The sequence below is a fragment of the Lagopus muta genome, chromosome 2 (genome assembly GCF_023343835.1).
Source record: "Lagopus muta isolate bLagMut1 chromosome 2, bLagMut1 primary, whole genome shotgun sequence".
Classification (NCBI taxonomy): Eukaryota; Metazoa; Chordata; class Aves; order Galliformes; family Phasianidae; genus Lagopus; species Lagopus muta.
Genome location: NC_064434.1, coordinates 86,313,194 through 86,334,946, shown reverse-complemented (window position 1 = coordinate 86,334,946; position 21,753 = coordinate 86,313,194). Strand labels below are relative to the sequence as shown.

At 36.0% G+C, this 21,753-nt stretch overlaps 1 protein-coding gene across 5 annotated transcripts in view; it reads left to right on the top strand.

Annotated features, from left to right (window-relative positions):
* Window positions 1-21,753, top strand: part of MTA3 (metastasis associated 1 family member 3) — a 132,788-nt gene that overhangs the window by 67,877 nt on the left and 43,158 nt on the right. For all 5 annotated transcript variants that reach the window (XM_048934808.1, XM_048934806.1, XM_048934804.1 and 2 more), the window contains 6 exons: window positions 1,085-1,143; window positions 3,288-3,412; window positions 4,671-4,822; window positions 5,483-5,705; window positions 14,916-15,002; window positions 19,481-19,627. In XM_048934808.1, the coding sequence (XP_048790765.1) occupies window positions 1,085-1,143; window positions 3,288-3,412; window positions 4,671-4,822; window positions 5,483-5,705; window positions 14,916-15,002; window positions 19,481-19,627 (793 nt within the window). The remainder of the gene's footprint in view (window positions 1-1,084; window positions 1,144-3,287; window positions 3,413-4,670; window positions 4,823-5,482; window positions 5,706-14,915; window positions 15,003-19,480; window positions 19,628-21,753) is intronic.

Genomic DNA, 21,753 nt, shown 5'->3' with positions numbered 1-21,753 from the left:
AAATGTCACTCATACTTTCTAGCTAGGGATGGTGATTTAATGGTGATGGAGATACTGTTGTCACCTTTAGAGCATGTTCCTTTCAAGTAAAGGTGAAGGGAAATATTTATATTGAAGCGTTCTATCTCTACTGAACCTATCTAGTAAAACTAATCCTGGCCTTCAGTTATCATTCTTGGTGACCGCAACATTATATAGCATCTGAGAAAAGCCAGATGACCCATTTCACTCATTGAAATGTTTTCGTATTATTTTCCTTTTAAAGATCTGATTCATTATTCCAGTGTTTTATTATCCTTATTACCCTTACAAACAAGTAGTTGTCATACTAACACTTCCAGCTTCAACTTTCAGACTTTCCCCTCTCAAATTTCTGTTACCTACGTGTGATTTCTCATGATTTTGGAATCTTTTCAGTTTCTTAGCATTTGCTCTCTGCGTTTCAATAGGCAGAAAGTTCATCTCAAATTGCAACTATTGGTTGATGATTTCGTTTCTGCATCCTTTCTTCTCTCACAGTATATGAACTCATACTGACTGACCAGCTTTAAAGCTGTGATATTTTCTGTTATTTGTAGGGAACAATGTTAATCACCATTTTAGTGCATGAAAATACAGTTTATACCGAAGTAACATTGTGGAATTACTATATAGAAGACAATATATGATTTGTTTTAGTAAACACACAAGGAAAAGAGTTGTTAAAATTGTATTACTTACAACCACCAGCATTAAAAGTATGATAAAACTCAGTTATGCTGCTGTTATTTCTTCTTGCTCTTTTTTCTTTTGGTAGATGTAATTTATATACACAGTACTTGTTGTTTTTACAGATTTGTTGTCATGTGCTGAAGGATTGTGAGTTTTGCCAGGAAGGGCAACATGCTGTAATTTCAAACCTATAATAAAATAGAACAGCTCTAATTTTTAATGACTTTCATCTTCTAGATTTTTACACTTTTCCTAGAGTCTTTTGTAGAACTGTGAAATGAAACGCAAATAATTTAAGGTTGGATTATGTGCAGTTTTATGAGCTTGTGTACTTGAAGATAACAGTATTTTCATGTGTTGATTTTTCATCTAGAAACGTCTGAAAGCGGCTGAAGCAGAAAGTAAATTGAAACAAGTATACATCCCCACCTAGTGAGTATGACAATAAAGTTCTTTTTTGAATTACTTACAGGTGAAAATGTGAAGTGTATCAACACACATGATATTTCCTTCATATTGTCCTAATACTTTTAACATGTATATGCAAGTAGTGCATACACACGCTGAAGTGTAATTGGAAAATGTTGTAAATTCTTTGTCCTTATTTCAACCCATTGGCTTTGACCACCAAACTTTCTGTTCTGGAAAGGCGAAAACTTCTGCAAAAGTTGATCAAGTGCTACACGAACTGCTCACAGGCAAGAAGGATCTTGTCATTTAAAAGCAATTTTTCTGGAGTAGATGCTTCAGAATCTCTGTAGCTCAACATTTAATATTTGTGTAAATTCATAATTTTAAAATAGAAGCTGTTGTTAATGTAGTTACATAAAATCAGATACTCACTTTGATTACGGTTTTATCTTCATATAATCTGTTCTCGAGTTGGAGACAAGATGTTCTGGCTATAAATTAAAGGTAGCACACAACCCCAAATCTTTTGCCTTTGATCAGTTCTTGTTAATGAATTCTGGTTTCCTCTGAGAGGTTTGTATTTTAGTTCTTTAGATTTAAACTCAATTCTAGATTTGCTTTTGTTAATGTGTGGCTTATGGAACCAAGATACAATCTCTATTTCATATTTATAATTTCCTTAAGGTTATGATAAGAGAGGGGGTTATAGATGACATTCTTTACAGGTTTTTGTGGATATATTGAGTTTGTGTGTGAATTTACCCATTAATACCAATGTTTATATAACAGAAGACTAGAATACCAGATAAAATACTTTCAAAATCCATTGTTGCCATTCTGATTGCATGTATAAATTGGATACAATAGAACTTAATTTGCATATTTTATACAGACTTTTTTTCTCTTAAGCGGATTTAATACAAACAGCAAAACTATTAATTTCAGTCTTTTAATTTCATTTGTGAAAAAGCATTGTGAGTTTTACAGCTCAAGTCATATTTGCAGCATGGATATTTCTTGACATCGTGGACTAGAGGGTTCTGCTGAAAAGTCTTGTATGAGTGTTACATAATTCTCTCAGGGAAGTTGTCAATTTAGAAAAATTGTTAAGGACTAGCTGCGTTGTTTGACATAACCCACCTAACCTGAAATACAGATACTTACTTTCATTTTGGTTCACTACCATCTTTTGTCTTACCATCAAGACAAAATCCATACTCAATTGTTAGAACAGGAATTCTTGAGACATTGGTAACTGCAATTTGAGGCACATGTAGGTAAACATAGTTCTAATGCTCTATTTCAAGACAAATTTATTGTATTTGAAATCTGAGAGGCATTGATTCTTAGAGCTGAATACCTTTTTGATCTTGTCAGAAGGTACTTCCCATAAAAGCAAGAATGTCCTCAATAACCAGAGTCCCTTTCAATTCCTGGTTGCTCTGGAAGGTAACTAAGCAAGAGATATTCAAGTAAAAAGAGACTTAACTACCTCTTGATCTTCCTTGTGTCTTTATCTCAGTATGCTACTCTGAAGTACCTTTTGGGAAGATACTTGATAAAGAGTATTTGGAAATTGGAAAGAGTGTCTTACTGGATATAATACACCATAAAGAGGAGTGGTGAAGTTCTTCAGTCTTCTTAGAATGAGTGGTTTAGGACACAACCCATACATGGGTGATCTGTGCGAGGGTTTATAGGACTGCAGCATATTGCAGTTAGTAGGAACTTACATGCCTCTCATTTAGATACACAGCAGCAACCTGTCCTCTATTCTGGACAGCCTTGTTGTATTACAGGCACTGTTACTACTTTCATGTGTTACGTACTTCACAGAAAGACCAACCTCAACTATAAAGCCTTGCAGAGGGGGACTATGCTGTGTCAGACTTGTTCCAGTGTTTGACACTGAGGCTTGCTTTGTCTTTAGCTTGCTAAGCAGGTTTGACCATTTTACAAAGGTCTGCAAATTTGAGTACTGTAGCAGCTCTTTACGCATCAACTCTGTGTTGGAAACACCAGAAAAACATGACAATTACTCTTTTGTTAATTTTTACAGATGTCACCAGACGGAATTCCAAAATTAAGTTGTTTACATTTTTATTAGCAGGTTAGAAAATAATTTCTGGAAACTGATTTTTATTTTATTTTATTTTATTTTTTAGCAATAAACCAAATCCCAATCAAATATCCAGCAACAATGGGAAACCTGCTACGGTCAATGGAGCAATGGGAGCCTCTTACCAGGCACAGGCCTCACTAATAGGGAGGGCTTGTGAAAGCTGCTATAGTAAGTCAAATTTTCGTAAATTTTTGAATAATTGAGGAGTTTTGGCTAATCTTAATACACATTAAACAAAATCTATATACTTTTATTTTCATACTATAAGTAAGAGAGAATTTTTGATCCACTGTGCAGCAGAAATAACTTTAGATTAGAACTGCCTTCAATACATCGATGTAATGTTAATACTCAAACCCACTTCATTTTTTTCTTCAGCAATTTAGTAAGTATGGAACAATCAAGTATTGAGTGGTGTAATGGATGTGATGTTATTCCTTTACCTTCAGGCTTCTAAATCTATATTTACTTTCGCTTGTGCTTTAGATTTGTTTTTAAGGTTTTTTATTGCAGATTTTTTTTGTTTTGCTTTATTCTTGCTTTTAATTTGCTGTTGTTGCTGTGGCAAGATTGAGTAGTTTTGGGTGTTTTTTTTTTTAATTCTCTAGTGCATTTGCATTTTGTGCATTTGTGATTGCTCCTTCTTGAAATAGCAGCTTCTGATGTAGATCGTATAAGAGAAGATATAATAGAATTCTGAATTGGAAAAGGCTCAAAAAGCCTGGCATATAGAAGTTCTTTACTTTTGTGATGGCTCTCTGTGTCTTAAACAGCAATTACTTAAAAAATATTATTTTAGTTTAAAAAGTCCCAGTTACATACATCTGTTGTTTTTCAAGTTATATTTTTAAAGAGTAGTTTTCTGGTGAAAGCTTGATTACAAAAATAAAAGACTAAATTAATGTTTCCAAATGAGACTGAACATGCACGAGATAAAGATAGGCACGCATCTGAAAAGCTAGTTGATGTGCTTACTCTTTTCTTAAGAGGATCTTGACTTATAAGTACTGGCTTCGTGTAACTGGGAGGTCACAGAGTAGAAACAGGGATCTTAAACAACGTCTTTAGTAGCAAGCATCCTGATTAGTCAGTTTTCCATGTTAAGTTGAGAAATCATGGAGAGTGAGACTGGAGGGGTTTATTTGTTTGGGGTTATTTTATTTGATTGGTTTTCTTTTGTGTTTGAAGACCCCTGGAAGAAAATCTCTTTATGCTGATAGAGAGTCCTAAGTTTGAAAATAAATGCAGAAATATTTTTTGGAGTTGACTTTTGAGGTGCTTTTAAACAAGTTGCTATTTTCTCCATATCAAATGGATTAAATATTTTTCGTGGTAATGCTTTTGGGAAATGCCATGCATTACAGTATTTGGATATACTGTTCTGAATGTAGCATGCAATTTAGTTGTGGTGTTCTCTCATCCTTAGCTTCACAATCTCACCAGTGGTACTCTTGGGGTCCTCCTAATATGCAGTGTAGATTGTGTGCTTCTTGTTGGATTTATTGGAAGAAATACGGTGGCCTGAAAATGCCCACACAGACAGATGAAGATAAACTCTCTTCCAGCCAACCTGCAGAGGTAGGATTGTGTAGATAAGCCTCCCTGAAGTGAAGTGTGATGCCTTCACAACACTATTGTGGTTTGAATAATTAATGGCATGCATTTTATATATGTGTTCAACCATGATGTTACAAAACTTCTCTTACTCTTTTTAATCCTTTTCCTGTCTTTTGTATTGCTAGTCCAGACTTGTCTTTATTTGACCAAGTCTTGGAAAGGTAGACTAATGTTCACTTCATGCACTTTTGTTGGAGAAATGTCATCTTGTCAAGAAATTTGTATATGAACTGTAAAACATTAATTTCATCTAGAATGGTATTAATGTATGTCAGTTCACAGCAGAGCTCTCCAGTGTGTTGCATAGCTTCATATATGTAGCCCCAGTTTTTTGAATAGCGCTTACACATATTAGTTTATTAACATTATGAATTTATTCAGCTTTTGGATTATTATTATTATTTTTTAATTAATTATGAGGAAAATATCTTTTGTTCATTTTCTTCATTTGTTTGGTGGAAGAAGGCTGCTCGTTCTTTCAACTTGACGTGACAGGATCAAATAACATTAGATAATTCTTTTGTTAAACATAATCATTTTTAGTACCACCTGTCACTAGTAGGGAACATTCAGATTGTGCAATTCAAGTTTGTGTTATTATTTTTTGTTTTATTTCTGTAGGAATCCCATGTTAGAACTCATATGTCCCGGCAGGCCACACAAGGAACTCCAGTTCGTAACACTGGAAGTCCAAAGTCAGCTGTGAAAACACGCCAAGCTTTCTTTCTTCACACAACGTGCTGGACAAAACTTGCCCGTCAGGTCTGCAAAAATACCCTTCGGCTGCGGCAGGCAGCAAGACGTCCCTTTGTTCCTATTAACTGTGCTGCCATTAAGGCAGAATGTAAGATGTTTTTTTAATTCTTAGTTCTGTGTGCTGTGCTTCCCACCCATTTTTGTCTTTTAATTTTATTTTCTTTTTCAATAAACATCTCTTGTCTATATGCTTTTGCTTTTCATTTTTTCATTTGTCTAGCACATCACCAACACATTCCTAAAGTCTGGCTGCCTTGAAGAGTTTTCAGACTATTTCAAAAATAGAATGTTTTGGATGGTGCTGGAAGGATCGGGGATGAGGTGGGGGCTGGAAAAGGTGGGGGGCATTTCAAGTAAATTAACAGGAACATAGCCATTGCCTAATTTGCTTACAAAAAATGTCATTTAAAAAAAATCTTGTGGAGGATCCATGTTGTGACAGAAATCATGCTTCCAACTAGATAATGTGAAAGAAGTTTGCATTTATATTGTTTATTCTTCTACTAAGTAGAAAGTATAGAGCTGTACTTAATTTAGTTTTTCTCAGTGGAATTCACCAAAGAATAAGTAACATTGCTGTGGATGTGTAAGAATTTAGATGTGGTGTGTAATGCAACAGTTTATCATGTGATCAAGTGGGTAATGATAGCCAAGTTTATCATTTTACCATAGTTGCATTGTTTTTTGTCCATTTTATTTTAAAATTTAGTTTTAAATAAAATACAGTGTGATGCCTTTTGTTTTTGTAGTCAAAACAAAGAAATGATTGAGTAATCATATGAAAAATGGTTTTGGGTTGCTGTTGATACCATCAGGAAGTTACTCTATGTTCATGTGTTTTGATTTGGTTCCACAGTCCTATGAAGTCACTCACTATTTCAGTAGGTTTTGTATCTGTACTAAGAGCGTAGTTTTACTGCTCACACCGCCTGGTTCTATTTTGCTCTTCATCAGTACAGTTCTCCAATGAGGCACTTGATATTCCAAAACAAGCTGTGCTGGCATGCTACCAAATGTAGTACAATTGAAGAGAGCTATTTAGAATATAAGACATTGGTTTTAAAACCATGTTCACTAGATTAGTGCTAAATGTTTTCCCAGGATGCCAATGATATCAGTGTTAATTATAAGAAATAATGAGAGGCTTAAAATCTGGTTTTGAGTATTTTTCCCTAATGTACTTTAACACCAACTGTTTCTCACATACAAACTCTTCACCTGCTTCTGCCGACTTCCAGAACTTGATGAGTATTTCTACTCATTGTCCTCATTTGTTTACTTGTCCTATTGTACAGCTTTGAAAGAAGAAAGAAAACAGCCAAGTCAAGAACAGCTTTCATATTTAAGGAAACTGTATGCCCATTGTGTCAATAAAATGGGCTATACATTCATGGGACAATTATTTCCAAGGCTGGACTGTGCTTATATCTTTAATCCTTAATACAAAATAACCATTATTTTCTGAGAGGAAACGATTGTACCTTTTAACTTACCTTTTAACTTAATTGGCACTGTTTTTTACTAAATCATGGAGGAGAATTATTTTTAGAATTAGGTCCATAGAACAGAATCATAAAATTGCTCAGGATGGAAAAGACCTTAAAGATCGAGTCCAACCACGACCTAACCATACTATCCTAACTAACAACTCTCTGCTAAATCACATCCCCGAGCACCACATCCATATGGTTTTTAAACACATCCAGGGATGGTGACTCAAACACCTCCCTGGGGAGCCTATTCCAGTGCTTAACAACCCTTTCTGCAAAGTTTTTCCTAATATCCAACCTAAACTTACCCTGGAGCAACTTCGGGCCATTTCCTGTCACCGGTGAGAAGAGACCAACCCCGCTCTTGCTGTACTCACCTTTCAGGTATTGGAAGAGAGCAATAAGGTCTCCCCTCAGCCTCATTTTCCCCATACTGAACATCCCCAGTTCCTTCAGTCTCTCATAGGCATATTCTCCAAGCCCTTCTTAAGCCTTGTTGCCCTTCTTTGGACCTACTCCAGCTCCTCAATGTCCTTTCTGTACAGAGGTGCCCAAAACTGAACACAGTACTTGAGATGAGGCCTCACCAGTACCAAGTACAGGGGCAAACTTGTTCACTTGAACTTTAAACTTTTATCTATTTCTTCATACTGCAGATGAACTTTTTGTTCAAGAAGTTGGAGGGAGGAGGTTTCATCCAAGCATTAATCATCATAGTAGAACAAATATTATAGTCACTTCTCAACTTTTAAAACAAAGGAGGTAAAAAGCTGAGCTTTTCAGCATGAAGGAGTCATTCTTGTACCAGACTAATGATGTCGTGACTGCTTCATCTTTGTTCCTTTAAGTGAATAAGTGCCACATCAGATTAACATCAGGAACAATTTTGTTTGTTTCTGTAGCTTCTATCTTTTATTATTCATTTTACATGAAGTAATTGGACCTTGCTATTTCATCTTTGTGAATGCTGCTGCTTCTGGTTTAGATCTGACAGAGATTGGAAGGAAAAAACAATAAATCAGTTGTTGATGTTTTTTAAGTACAACATTCAAGTTAATATATATAGTCCTGCTAACCAAATTATGTCTCATGAAATGAAGTCAATGTTTGTGTGTAAACGCACATATATATATTTTCTGTTATTTGCCATCTCTCTATAGAATTTTACAGTGTTCTTAACTGCTTATGATTTTTGTCATATTCTTACTCCAGTAAAGCCCCTTAAGGAAACTGTTAAATAATGGACTGTTCTAGTTTTGTTCATGTACTTACATTGGTGACCTGTGTTCAGTGCATTATGTGGTTTTTAATGTTATATCTAAATAGACTTTTTTTCCCCTGAATGCCTTGAATCTTTGAATGATAGCCTGATATTAATCATCTTAAATGAGGTACTTAATTAGCAGTAATTATTTCATACGTTGAATACCACTGAGCAGTTACAATGTTGAATGAATGCTGTTGTTGTTGTTGTTGCAACACTTACAGTCATGCTTTGAAGATAACCTTGGCAAAATAGGTTACAATTTAGCATGAGATGGTTAGAATTTGTTTTCCATATCGGTACATTGAAACTTGAATCTGATTTTTTTTTTTTTTTTTTTTTTAAAGATTCTTTAAGAATTACATAATTCTCTGTGTGTAGAACAAGTGCTGGGAGTTATAACTGCATTTCACAGCTATATTGCAATAGGCACCATGCCAAAATCTTAAAATCGAAATAAAAGAAGGCAGGGCACTCTAACCCCAGCAGCGTATCCACTTTTATGCCTTCTTAGTCTTAGGCAAATTGTTCTAGTGCTGGGTTGTTGATGATCTCTGGAGGTCCCTTCCAACCCCTACAATTTTGTGATTTCTGTGAAATTAATTACCTGTTATGAGAAAGGAAGTCTGAACAAGCTAGTCATAAAGTGGATTTCTAGCTTTCATTTTCTAGCTTTTACTAGACTTCTCATAAAGTAAATTGTTTTTTGCATTCCGCTTAAATTTATCTGCTGACACTGCTTTTGTCTTGGAGGAGCATGGAAGCTTTTATAGTGCTAAAACAAGCAAACAAATGAAAACTCCACAGATTTCACAGCATTTGTTCGATTCCTGTAATTCTACCCACATCATATTCCTTAGCCCATTACATGTGCTAGCAGAGAACAAGGCTCTGTTTTGTGTTCTTCATTCCTTTGGTTAGCTTAAAGAATTAGATTTTCCTCATTAGGGAACCATGTAGCATGACCCCAGATCTGATGTCAGCAGGAGAAATGGAGAAGATACATTCACATCTCAGTTTAATCTAGGGCGGTCACCAGAAGGTTGAGAGATCATGGCGTCTCTTGCTAGGAGTTCAATCCATCATGGAAATCGCAAACTTTGTTCTGTCTAGAGATAATAGACTATAAACTTGTCTGGTGGATTTTTTAGGAATAATTAGAATTGGTGAACTGTTTCAGTAAGGAAACTTTCATGCTTTGAATCAGGCAAAATATTCAACCTTTTTATTAGTTTACAAGTTTTCAGAAAGTTGAGCAAAATAATTCTGTCAGTGGATTTTATTAAAGGAATCTGTAGTAGGTTTTCTTCTCCGCAATCAGGTCAGCTGGAGATAGATCCAATCTTGCAAGTTGTTGATGCCTGACAGTGTGAACTGTCGTGTGAACTTCACTGCCTCAATGTAAATTTTAATTTCATTGGTTGTTTTTTGTTTGCTTGTTTGCTGCCCTCACGTACAGTTTTACTGATACAATTATCTATAATAATCACAGTAATTTATATTTGGGTAGTTACACTGTCTATACAGGTGACAAAATGTTATCAGTGAATAGTCTATGATCAAAATATATGCCTTTAAGTCTGCAGATTTAATAACAGACATTTGGTACGTGATGCTGTGTCTTACAATACTGTTTGTTAAAGACAAGTGAAAATTAAGTAGTGTATGCAAAGCTCTTGTTAGTGATTTGTCTTTCTAAGCATACAGTCTGTGTACTGGCAAAACACTATCCAATCTTCTTAAGCAAATAACATTTACAAGCATTTACCAGTCAGAAATCATTTCTTCATCTTCTAGATTTTCATAGCTGCAGAAGATCTTTGGCTGTACATACGATGGAAATGTTTGCTCTACTATAATCTTTAAGTTCTTTTAGCCAGAAAAATGATCAAAAGAATGTGAGACTTTTTCCCAGCGTTACTAAGAGGAAAAAAATTCAGTAAATTGGTAAATTATCTTCAGTAAATTTGTTGGATATTTGTTAGAGTTTTGGCAGAAATGGCATGTCAGAAATAACTCACAAGTGAGAATCTCTAAGCTACAAATCTAATAAGTACAAAAAAATTTAAACCGCTTTCAAATTTAAAAGGACAAGCTCCATTCACTATCATCATCTCCTTAGAATGCCTGATTTCCTTGGTATTCACAACAATCATCCCTTTTCAAGGCTGAGAAATCAATCTGTTTAAAACCTCATAAAGAATCCATTTCACACTGTGGTTTGTAATGTTGTTCCCTGTAGCTTTTCTATTTGTACTGTATCTTTTTAAAAAGGGTTGTGGTGTCCCACAGTTTCCCATAATTTTAGAGAGTGTTGTATGTTTTCTATTTCACTCACTATTTTGCTCCTGGTTTCAACTGGGACAGAGCTGATTTTTCCCTTCATAATGGCTAGTGTGATGTTATGTTTTGGTTTTAGAAGAAAAACAATGCTGATAACATAATGATATTTTAGTTGTTGCTGAGCAGCTCTATACAGAGCCAGGAAGTTTCAGTTTCTCAGCTTCTTGTACTGCCCTGCCAGCAAAGGGACCAGGGGGCACAAGGAGCTGGGAGGGGGCAGAAGCAGGACAGCTGACCTGAACTGACCAAGGAGATATTCCATACCATATAGCATCATGTGGAAAAAACTTGAGAAATGATGGGGAGTTAGCTGGGGGGCAGCTGCTGCTCAGGGACTGGCTGGGCGTCAGTCAGCAGGTGGTGAGCAATTGTTTGTGCATCACTTTTTTTTTTTGTGCATGTGTTTCTGTGTATGTGTGTATGTATATATATATATATATATATATATATATATATATATAATTACTATTACATTTTTTCCTCTTTCTTTTCTGTTCTAGCAAATAGTTTTTATCTCAACCAATAAGTTCTACTTTGGTTTTTGTGTTTCTGTTATTTTTTTGTGTGTGTGCCTTTCTGTCAGTTCTTTCCCCCATTCCACTGGGGGTTGAAGGAGGTGAGTGAGCAACCTTGTGGTGCTGAGCTGCCTGCTTGGTACCCCAAAACACTTACTCTTCTTCTCATAGTAATTTCTAATACTGTAAAAATTTCACCATCGTTTCACCAAGCAACCACTTTCAAGTATTGCCCAGCTACTTATAGAAGGTATTTGCACTGACACTGAGAGTGCTGTTCTGCGTGTTAGTTGTTCAGAACTGATTGTTTTATCTGTATGTTACAGTCATTCTACTCTATAAGAATTACTTTACATTCAGTGCTTGATCCCACTGATATCATTGGCAATCAGTTTTAGTTTTGATTATGCTCAGTCATTTGTTTTTTGTTTACTTTAACTCCGTAATCACATTTTTTCCTACCGATTTAAATGTTGAGCAGTACACATCCTTTTGGGATTGCATAGACAATTACTTTTAATCAGGCTCTAATTCCTGACAAAACTTTCTTTTACATCATAGCCACTGAAAAGTTACAGTCTTTTGTGACACGTTTTGTCAAAAGCTGCTTGAAGTTCCAAGTTGGATGCCAGATCAGATGTGTGTGAGTGTATCAAGATCCTCCAGAGGATCCTGGCAGACCCCTGATACTTGCAGTCGCTGTTTTACAGAATGTGTGTAGGAAGGGGCCTGTGAATGTCTGATCCAACCACCTGCATAAATCTCAGAGCCTTTTGCCAATCTCTGAGGATGGAGACACTACAGCCTCTATGGGATAGTTGCAGGTGGTAATCAAGTCTTCCCTTGACCTTCCTATCTAAAGGCTGGCCAGATCCAGTTCCCTCAGCCTCGCTTTATGTTCTATACTGGTGGCCCACCAGCCTGGTGATTTTCCAGTAGCTGGATTTGCTCCAGTATATCCATCTCTCTTTTGCAGTGGTGATTCCAGAACTCAACAGTGGTTTCACAGCAGCCAGGAAGAGGGGAGGGGTTAGCTCCCTTTCCCTGCTGGCTGCACCCATGCTAGGAAGGCCCAGCATGCAGTTGTCCTTGTTGCAAGGGTGCGTTGCTGAATAATGTGAACACAACAAAAGCGTTTTCCATTTTCAAGGTCATTGTTGGCTCTTGGTGTTTGACCTGTATGCCTCTATTAATAGCTCAGCCCTTTTTTCCAGTCTACAAAACTACTTATTAAAGAATGGTATCACATTCACCATGTTTTTATTCTCTTGAATTGAGAGAAGTTTAAGTAATAACTGAATACCACTACTGTACATGCTCAGCAGTTTCTGGCTGGATGAATCTCACTGGTCCCAGAAGCTTGTTTTTATTCATCAATTTGTTTTGAAATATTTCCTGTGGACACTTTTATATGAAATAGTTGTAATGTACGTATGAGATATGAGAACTTAAGAGAAATGTTTTCAGTTTCTCACAAGTGAATACTGATACAGAGAATTAGGTTTTTCTTTTTCCTAACAAGTCTTTAACTGTCCTGTGTATTTGCATCACACTTCATCACATCATATGTGATGTGGTGCACATCACAGGTGCTAAAGCACTTCTTGTTTTTGATATGTCTGAAAAATGCACACCATCAGATACAATACAATACTCCTTTTTAAAGAATTGTTCTTTTTTTTTTTTGCAATGCTTTCTTTTTTTATTTCTCATTGCTTCCATTCCATCTGGTGTCTATATGGATAGTCATGTTTGATGTTAGGACTTTGTTGTTGTTTTTCACAAGCAGTACATAAAGATCATGAACATTATTACCTTTATCATGGAAGTACCATACTGTGGGTTAAAGTCTGCCATCATTAAACGTGTTTCATTGACAGCAGTGCTTTGGAATATCCACCAAGCACCTTTGGTGAAAATGTTTTGCCTCAAGTGTGGAATTTGCACTCTTTTTACAGTCTGTATTCTCAACATATTAGCATCTCACTATGATTCAGTGTCCTTTTTTTTTTTTTTTTTTTTAGTGAGAACATGTAGGTGGAAAGACTTCTTGCCTAATTTCTTAGTAGTCAATGCTCTACTATTCCCAAACTATAAAATATTCACTGCGTAGCCTGTACTTATTTTACTAAGAGAGTCAGTGGAGATGCTTCTTTCTACTCTCAATTAAAATAGTTGAAGTGTTATGGAATGTTAAAAATATTCCAGGCACTAGCTCCAGTGCATTTTCTTCACTGAGCACAGCATATGTTGTTACTTACATTAAAAAACAAGCTGAGCGTTGCCTACTGGGTTTAAAACACCTGTGAACAGACTCATGTACTTCTTTGTCATTGCTGTGGTTACATCACCTGCACATTTTTTCACAGATCTGGATGGAGTATGTATAGAGGGCAAATGTTATGTTTTTCCTCAAAGATAAATTGTTCTGTATAGTGTCTTAGCCTTTTCATGTTTTACATCACTGTATGTAATGTACTCGTTCCCCTGTGCGGGATTGAAACACACAGGATTTTAGTAACATGCACTGTGGATGCAAAGTATGATTATAATTACTATAAACTATTTTTAATATCTAGTTCTTGTTAAGCTTGTTAGAAAATGCAGATTTGTGTGCACGTGATATGCATAGAAAACAACGTGTACATGGGTGTATGTATATGTGAGAAGAAATTCTATGTGAGACAATCCTAGATCTACAAAATCAAAACGCGAATGTCATTCTGTATGAAATCTGTGTTCTGGGTGTACTCTCTATGAGGATTATTTATATGATCTTGTAAAACAGATGACCTGTTCTTTCCAAAGAGTTTAAAAAGAAGGCTTATTCCAGTAATCCTGAAACTGACTAATGAAACTTGGTGTCCTGAGGATTTTTGCCTTGGGCTGATAGGTTCTAATCCCGAGGTCTGAACCTCTTCTTTATAATGCTTCTGTATTTGGGGCATGGAGAAGGTCTATGTTTGTGTATTCTCAGTGCCTTTAAAGGTGTGAGATTGTAGTCATAGCATCAAATTTAGGTAGCTTATTTTCATTTCATTTTCAGGAATTTACAGTCTGTGAAACCTTTGAGCTCTGGCATGCATACTTGGTTACAAATTGGCCAGTTTGCTGAGATGTTATAGTAAAGGTTTTCTTCTGTTTGTGTTTTCTTTTTTGTTTGTTTGTTTAAAATTCATCTCTTCATGATGGTCACAGTGGGATTATGTGAATCACCACACCATGGGAGTAAGACATGACAGAAATCAGGCTTCAGAATTAAAGGCCTCGAAGTTCTGTAATACCCCAATTAGAGCCAGACAAAAATTGTGGAAATCAATAAAGTGAAAAAGTCAATGTAAATTCTTGCTAATAGCCAGATCTGCCTTTATTTTATATTTTTTCATGTGTTTCATTTGCCTAATTTACTGTCTCCAAAATGACTTTGTAGGCAAAATGGAATTTCTGTTAGATCTTGTATTAACATTCAAATAATTTAAAAATCAATTACATAAGTGAAGACATAGCCTACCTTTTATTTATTACTGTTGGCATTGACGGGGAAAAATAAATAAATAAATAAAAAAGGAAAGAAAATCAAGCAAAAATTTGTGGTAAAAGTCAAAGTCAGAAACTGGCTGGTGTGTCCTAATTATATTTGTAATGGTGAAATGTTTAAACTGAGTTTTATTCTTTAAAATTCTCAGATGCAGATCGGCATTATGAAATTGCTGGAAATCCTCTGAAGATCAAAAGCACCAGAAAACCACTGTCATGTATCATTGGGTATTTAGGTGGGTATCTTCCTCTAGCATAAAATAAATCAAATGACTATTTGGTATTTACTGATACTTAGGAATTCTATATGCATAAAATGAGAGATTTTTGCTTTTAATAAAAAGAAAACTATAAAGTGAATAAATTAATAAATATTCTGGTCTGCTACTCATAGCTACTCTGCTACTGCATTCAGTTGGAAAATTGTGTGATTGATCATGGAAAGGCAAAAGGCCTTCTGATACTGGTTTAAAATGGCAGAGTGAAACCTGATGCAGTTTACAACGGGAAAAAACAGTCTGGTAGTTTGAAAACATGAGCACTTAGTGGGGAGATGTTCAGTGTTCTGTGTGCTGTTCTGTGCATCTTGAATCGATGTGCAAAATTCCCATTCTCTGATGGAGCAGACTTGAGCCAACATAAAACACTGGCCTTCTTTTAACTTGATGACACAAATTGTACTGATACTATAGCCAAGAGGATGAAATGCTCACGTAAGATAGTGAGGAGGAATTCCAGACATTGTAATTGTTATTTAAAAAAAAAAAGGAAATGGTCCTCTTTTTAAGGAACTGACAATTAAATATTTACATTATCATCTAAGAGATGAAATACCGAAGAGGCTTTTAATTTATCGTGATATAAATACAGAAATCAATCAATTGATCAGAAACGGGGGGAGATTCTGCAGAGTATCATCACTGTTCTACGGAATTAGAACTCATTTTAGATATTTCTGCTCAATATTTAAACCAACAGGAGGCTGTTTGTTGTACAACAAAGTAAACAATAATGGTCTTGTGACTTACTGAAACAGAAATTGGGTATAAATGTGATTATGACTGTTCTTTCAGAACACCAAGTTTAACAAAATCCAAGCTTCAAAGAACAGGATAGTGAAAAATTAATATCCACTGTCACAGAATTTTGATTCTTCCTCCTTTGGAGTTTAAGGAAAATAATAGTGCTAACTTCCTACATGCATCCCTGCCATGTGTTCTATGTTACTTATGTACAGAAGGGAGGAGAGAAGGGCTGTTTCCTCTTACTGGGAGGAGCTGTGGTTGAGGGAGAGGATGGCTCATCTGGCTGACCCCATCTGTGCAGCCAGAAGGAGAAAGGACAGCATGAGTATTTTAGGAAATGTTGTATGTTTTTAATATTGTTTTGTCTAGGCTAAAAGGGATCATCTTAGTAGCTCTGGGAGCACAGGTCTGTAGATTTAATGGGAGTAAATGGATGGATGATGTTAGATAGCATTATGTGCACTTATGTGAGGGTTTTGTGGTAAAATATACAAGGTATCTGTAGAATCCACTTAGAATTCACTTGGATAAGAAGTGAAACAGCTCAATACAACAGAAGGCGAACAATGCCTTTTATAGGGATATGAAGCATACTCAACATAGTTCTGAGCATACATCTAAGATAGCTGTCTAAAGATGGCTTGATTATGGAATTTTTTGGATGGGGAGAGAAAACTGGGAAGTAATAGTATGTTCCAGTGAATAAGTAGTGCTTTCATTATTTATTTTAAAATTTAGTGTTAAATGTCACGTGGTAACTTACACAGGAGGTAGCTGTTTTGATTTTAAAGTCCCTTCCAGGCCATACCCACAAGCATTTATTGAAATGCTGTTAACTGTGTCTCAACTCTTTTGAGCCCTACTGGTGAGGCAGAGAGGATATCAGTGCTCTGCACAATTCTAGGTCACTGTCTTCCTTTGTCTCTTCTGCTTCAGGGCCACCGGTTCCCCAGGTGGAATAGGTTAAGTATTAAAACTAAGCTCTGTCCTCTAGAGAGCCTGGGGTTAATCCCCTGTAATCTCTTCAGTCTTCACTGTACTTACAAAACAAACCCTCCTAAAGTGAGTCCTTAGATAATTAAATGCCCTATTTTTCCTCTCAGTTATGAGGAAAACCAGTCTAGAGTTTCCAGCAGAGATGCATGCTGAGAAGAGATGGAGAGATCCAACTGCTTAAGCACCTATGGAATTCAGGCTGCTTAGTTAGTTAAGTGGCTCAGCAGGAGACTTCAAATTTTCTTAGCTTGCTTTGTATATGTATGGAGTACCTCAGTGACATTAGTGGAAATGGGAGCTTTTAGAGTTTTTATTGCTATTACTTGGGGCTGCAAGCCAGTCTTATAACAAAGGTTCCTGTAATTGAAAAATATGTAATTGAAGTATTGTCTCTCTTCTCATTTCATTTTTATCTTAATTTCAGAAGTGATCATAGAATCTGAATTTGGCCAGTTGGTTATTTGTTCCGTAGCTATTGGGATAATTTTGATTATTTGCATGTTACATTTAATTCTCTAAGTTAGCAGAAGCTGCAAATGGATAGGAGATTTTCAGTGAATAAAAGTACTAGGCAGTAGAATAAGGGTAATAGCAGTAGGAATAAAAAGATCCCTGAAAGTGCAAGTATTTGAAGCAAGTCTATAGGTAGAGCATAAGAGTAGATGGTGTAAGGACTCAAACTGTTGAGAAATGGTCCTGACTGATTAATACAGTTTTTTTGTAAAACTTGGTCCTGCTACTTTACTCATTGCAGAAAGAGAAAAGACAGTCTAAATGGCAAACAGGATTAACGACTTCCAAACTGAAGAAATGTCAAAGGAAGGAAATACATCCTTTCTCAGCTGTTAGCACTTTCTAGAAGTACAGAGTTATATCTCTCCTTTATACTGTAGACAGAAGGAGTTTGAGTTCTAGTCTGTTGATCCAGCTCTGGGCATTATTTTGTTTGCAGCTGGAGCTCTTTTGCAAATAAATAATATTTTAGTGGTATTAGCCCTGAATATGAATTGTTTCCTTCTGAAAATTGAAAGAGACTGCCAAATGAGCATTTTAGAATCAAAGCTCTTAAGTAAGCAGTGGGAACATCAGAGATATTGAACTAGCCTTTACATGTGCAGCCTTACAGGACTGACTTGCAGTTACCAGAGCCCTGGCTTTAATGTCATTCTAACAACTAAAAATGTGTTATCCTGCTCCATTCTTTTTAATCTGAACCTCTTGAAACATCTTGGATAAGAGTGTTCATACTTCTAAGAGTAAGATTAAGTGCTGTGACTAAAACTAAGTTAACCATAGTCTTCCAGTGCAAAGTTTGTTGGTGCTGCCCTTTCTCACTATGCAGCCTGCCTGATTCCCTCTGGCCATCATACTCCTTTCTACAAATAAGGCTGTTTGGCTCTCCCACCTCCCTTTTTCTGCCTAAAGGTTAAAGGTTATTGTGGCTGCCTCAGGCCTTTTGCTGAGTTCCGCAACTCCTGGTGTGGGTAGGTGTGAAGGTTTGCAGTGAGAATGGGCATGTGGTGCACACTGATATTGGGCTATAGTACTCGTGGAAGAAAAAAAATGTGCTATCGGGGTGGACTTTGACTCCTGTACAATGGTTTCTCCTGCATAATTGCTATGAATGGCAGAGGCTGAAGGCCCTCCTGCTCAGACATCCTGCCTCCTTTTAGATGTTGCATATTCCCAGCTCACGTGCTTTATTTTATAAACAAAAAAAAAAGCAGAAAGGGTCACCTTTCAGGTGCAAACCTGGACAACTGAAGTACTTCATTTTGATTTTTACCTTCTTTTCTCACTCTGCAGATAGTTGGCTCCTGATTTGCTAGCAAGCCTTCCCTGCCCTGTCAGAGGGCATCTCTGACTGGCAGCGGACTCAGGTGGCAGGTCTCAGCTGGGCCACACACCTCAGGCAGCCCATGTGGCATTGGGTGCTGCTGCCCAGAGCCTTTGCCAACTTCATCTGGCAGCTTACTGTGAAATTTCCATACAACTGCGCCAGCTTTTGGCAAGCTTAGCAGCTACCTGCTCTGAATCCCACTGGGCAGATGAGTTTCACTGCCTTTTATGTGCTTTTCTTCTTCCATCTCTGAAATAATCCTCCTGTGTGAATTCTTTCAGATGGTCCCGAATATTTGAATCCATAATAATGGTTCTGTATTGAAGTCTGGCAGTACCTAGGTAATGATGTTGCAGTTTTGGGGTAGTGCTGTAGCTCTCTCCCTGATCCTTGCACCTAGCAACCTGTATTTGAGACGATCTCTTAAAGCTTGCTCTTTTGACAGTAATTTTTTGATAAGTTAAGACACTGAGGGGGCTTCACTGCTGCTTTTGTTTCCTTGACTAACAATCTGTAGGTATGTAGTTCCAAAACAAAACCCAAAAGAGGAGGGAAAAGAAAACACAGAACTGTTTCAGTTTGATCTCTATTATCTCTTCACTTGTGAATACCTCACACCATTGCAGTAAACACAGGCAATGTAAAATTAAATTGATTCTTCCTTATTTGGAAGAATAATAGGTATGAAGACGTGTTCAAATTGTTATTCAAGGTCCTATAAACACATTCATGCTGAAGAAACCCACTTCTGTTTCACTAGAAATTAAAGTGTAAATTTAGTAAGCCAATTAGACTAAAATCTTTTAAAATCAAGTCTGTCTTTCTCTCTCTCTCTCCCTTTTGTCTTAAATAGAGATTCACCCTGCAGCGAAACCCAATGTAATCAGATCAACACCAAGCCTTCAAAGTCCAAGTACAAAACGACTGCTTGCACCCTCCAATCACTCTTCACTAAGTATTTTAGGAAAAAGGAACTACAGCCATCATAATGGTCTTGATGGTAAGTAAAGGAGTATAAATGAAACGTATTAAATTTCTGAATTGCACGATTTTCTCTGGACCTGAAACAGCAAAGTTTTATGACTTTTCTGTAGGGTGTATGTTTTTAAAAAATGATGTTAAATAAGAAGGCACAGTCATAGAAATTTAAGGTGTAGACAGCATATTTTCAGCACTTGTAATGCAATTAATGGTGATGTGTATTCACTGAGTGTGAGTATTCATTAATACCATTAATGCCATGTCTCACAAAACCTATTTGTACCAATCTTCTTACTAATCTTTCACCTCTACATAAAAGCATAAGAAAGGGATAAAGCAAATTTAGTGAAAAGAGAAAGATGCTGCAAATGCTTTACTTTGCCTTATTGTGTTTTTATTTGAAAAAATATTATTTAAAATGCATTGCATTTCTTGAATTCTTCTTGTGCAATGTAGCTTCTGTAAGCAATTAGATTATTTGCTATGTGGTGTTGCAAGTAGAAAATCTGAAAGAAGTTAGGCTCTGAAAATAGGCTGTTGAGACATGATTAGCACAAAAGAGGTGACTTTCTGTTTTCATGTTTCACAGGTCAAGGTAGAAATGAGAAAGATTCTTTTTAGACAAGATAATAGAAATGCTGTTCCAAATACAGGAGGGAAAGCTCAATCCATTATTTTACCAGAACAATCATGTTTTTCTGTCATTGCCAATGTCATTTGTATCTTGCAGTGAAAATACCTACTGTACATTTAACAATACCTAGAAATCACTACATTTTTTGACACAAAGTGGTTATTTACTATATATGTATGACAGGATCACTTGGACCTTTGCTCACTGTGCGAACAACCATCACATGGTAGGCAAATAACATGCATGGCAACGAAAGCTATTCAATGGACTAAGGTGACAACTGTGTGATAAAACAATGACACCATTAACAGCTATAAATGCAGTACATTTCACACAGCAGAATTTTCACTGTGGACGTTCATTGTGAAGTACTGTAGTGCTGATCTCATAGTTTCTGCATGTGATTAGGAACAAAAGCTGCTTTTTCTCCTCTAATGCTGGCCATTAGACTGGACTGGCTTTGTAATTTTTGAGTGAGGAATGAATTTCACCTGGAAATAAAGATTTTACTACATTTCCACAGCAAACAAAGCTATAGTAATAAGTTCAAGGTAAACATTATTTTGATGATATCCCTTTAAAGAGATGAGCTTCATAACATTTTTATTCTATTTATTTTGAATGTTCTCTTCAACATAAAGTATTTATAAAGCTTGTTATTAGCCACATTGATTAGTTTGTATCAAATACATAACTGTGTTAAGACAATTTGCACATAAAAGCAATTTGAATCTAATCTAAATCTAATTTGAAAAATTACTATTGAGAGCTGTAAATTGTTGCTTTAGGAGATAATTATTTCTACTTATCTATTTTCTATTAAATCATAAAGAAAGCATATATACAAGGTAATAGAACTCTTGGAAGTGTATTTTTGTATGAAAATGAGTATTTTGGTTCTTGTCCTAGTTTTCCCTTTAGTTAAAAGCTTGCAAAGTGTAGTCAGTGCAAACTGCAAAATAATTTCTGACACACTGGTTGTGATAAAACAATGATCACAGAAATATAATTTTCATCAGACTACTTTGTTCTACCAAGTCAAACACATTTAATAAACACTAAACTTAGTTACTGGCCAAAACTTATCTTTTGTTGACATATCCTTAAGTTTTCTTAACAGTTTTTTCAGCATAAAATCAGTTGCATTATTATCCTCTGCCACATATCAACCTTAACCATAATTTTTATTTAGGATCATTGCTGGCTATGATCACTTGGATCATCTTAATCTCCATTTTTCAGTAATGGTTGTGGTTCCCTTGGCTTTTTTGTTTCCAAAATAGTATTGATCGTTTCTGGTTTTATTACATTAATTAGCAGATTCCAGAATTATTCCAGAACAGTATTAGAAATTTTTTTAAGCCATAGAAGTATGTTTGTTTAAGATACACTATAATTTGCAGTATTCAAGTAAATGCAACCTAGGCCTTTGTAAATATATTTTTAGATTAGCATATTTCAAATCAATTGTGTTGCCCAGGTGAGTTGAGTGCTGTAGTTTTACAGGATAT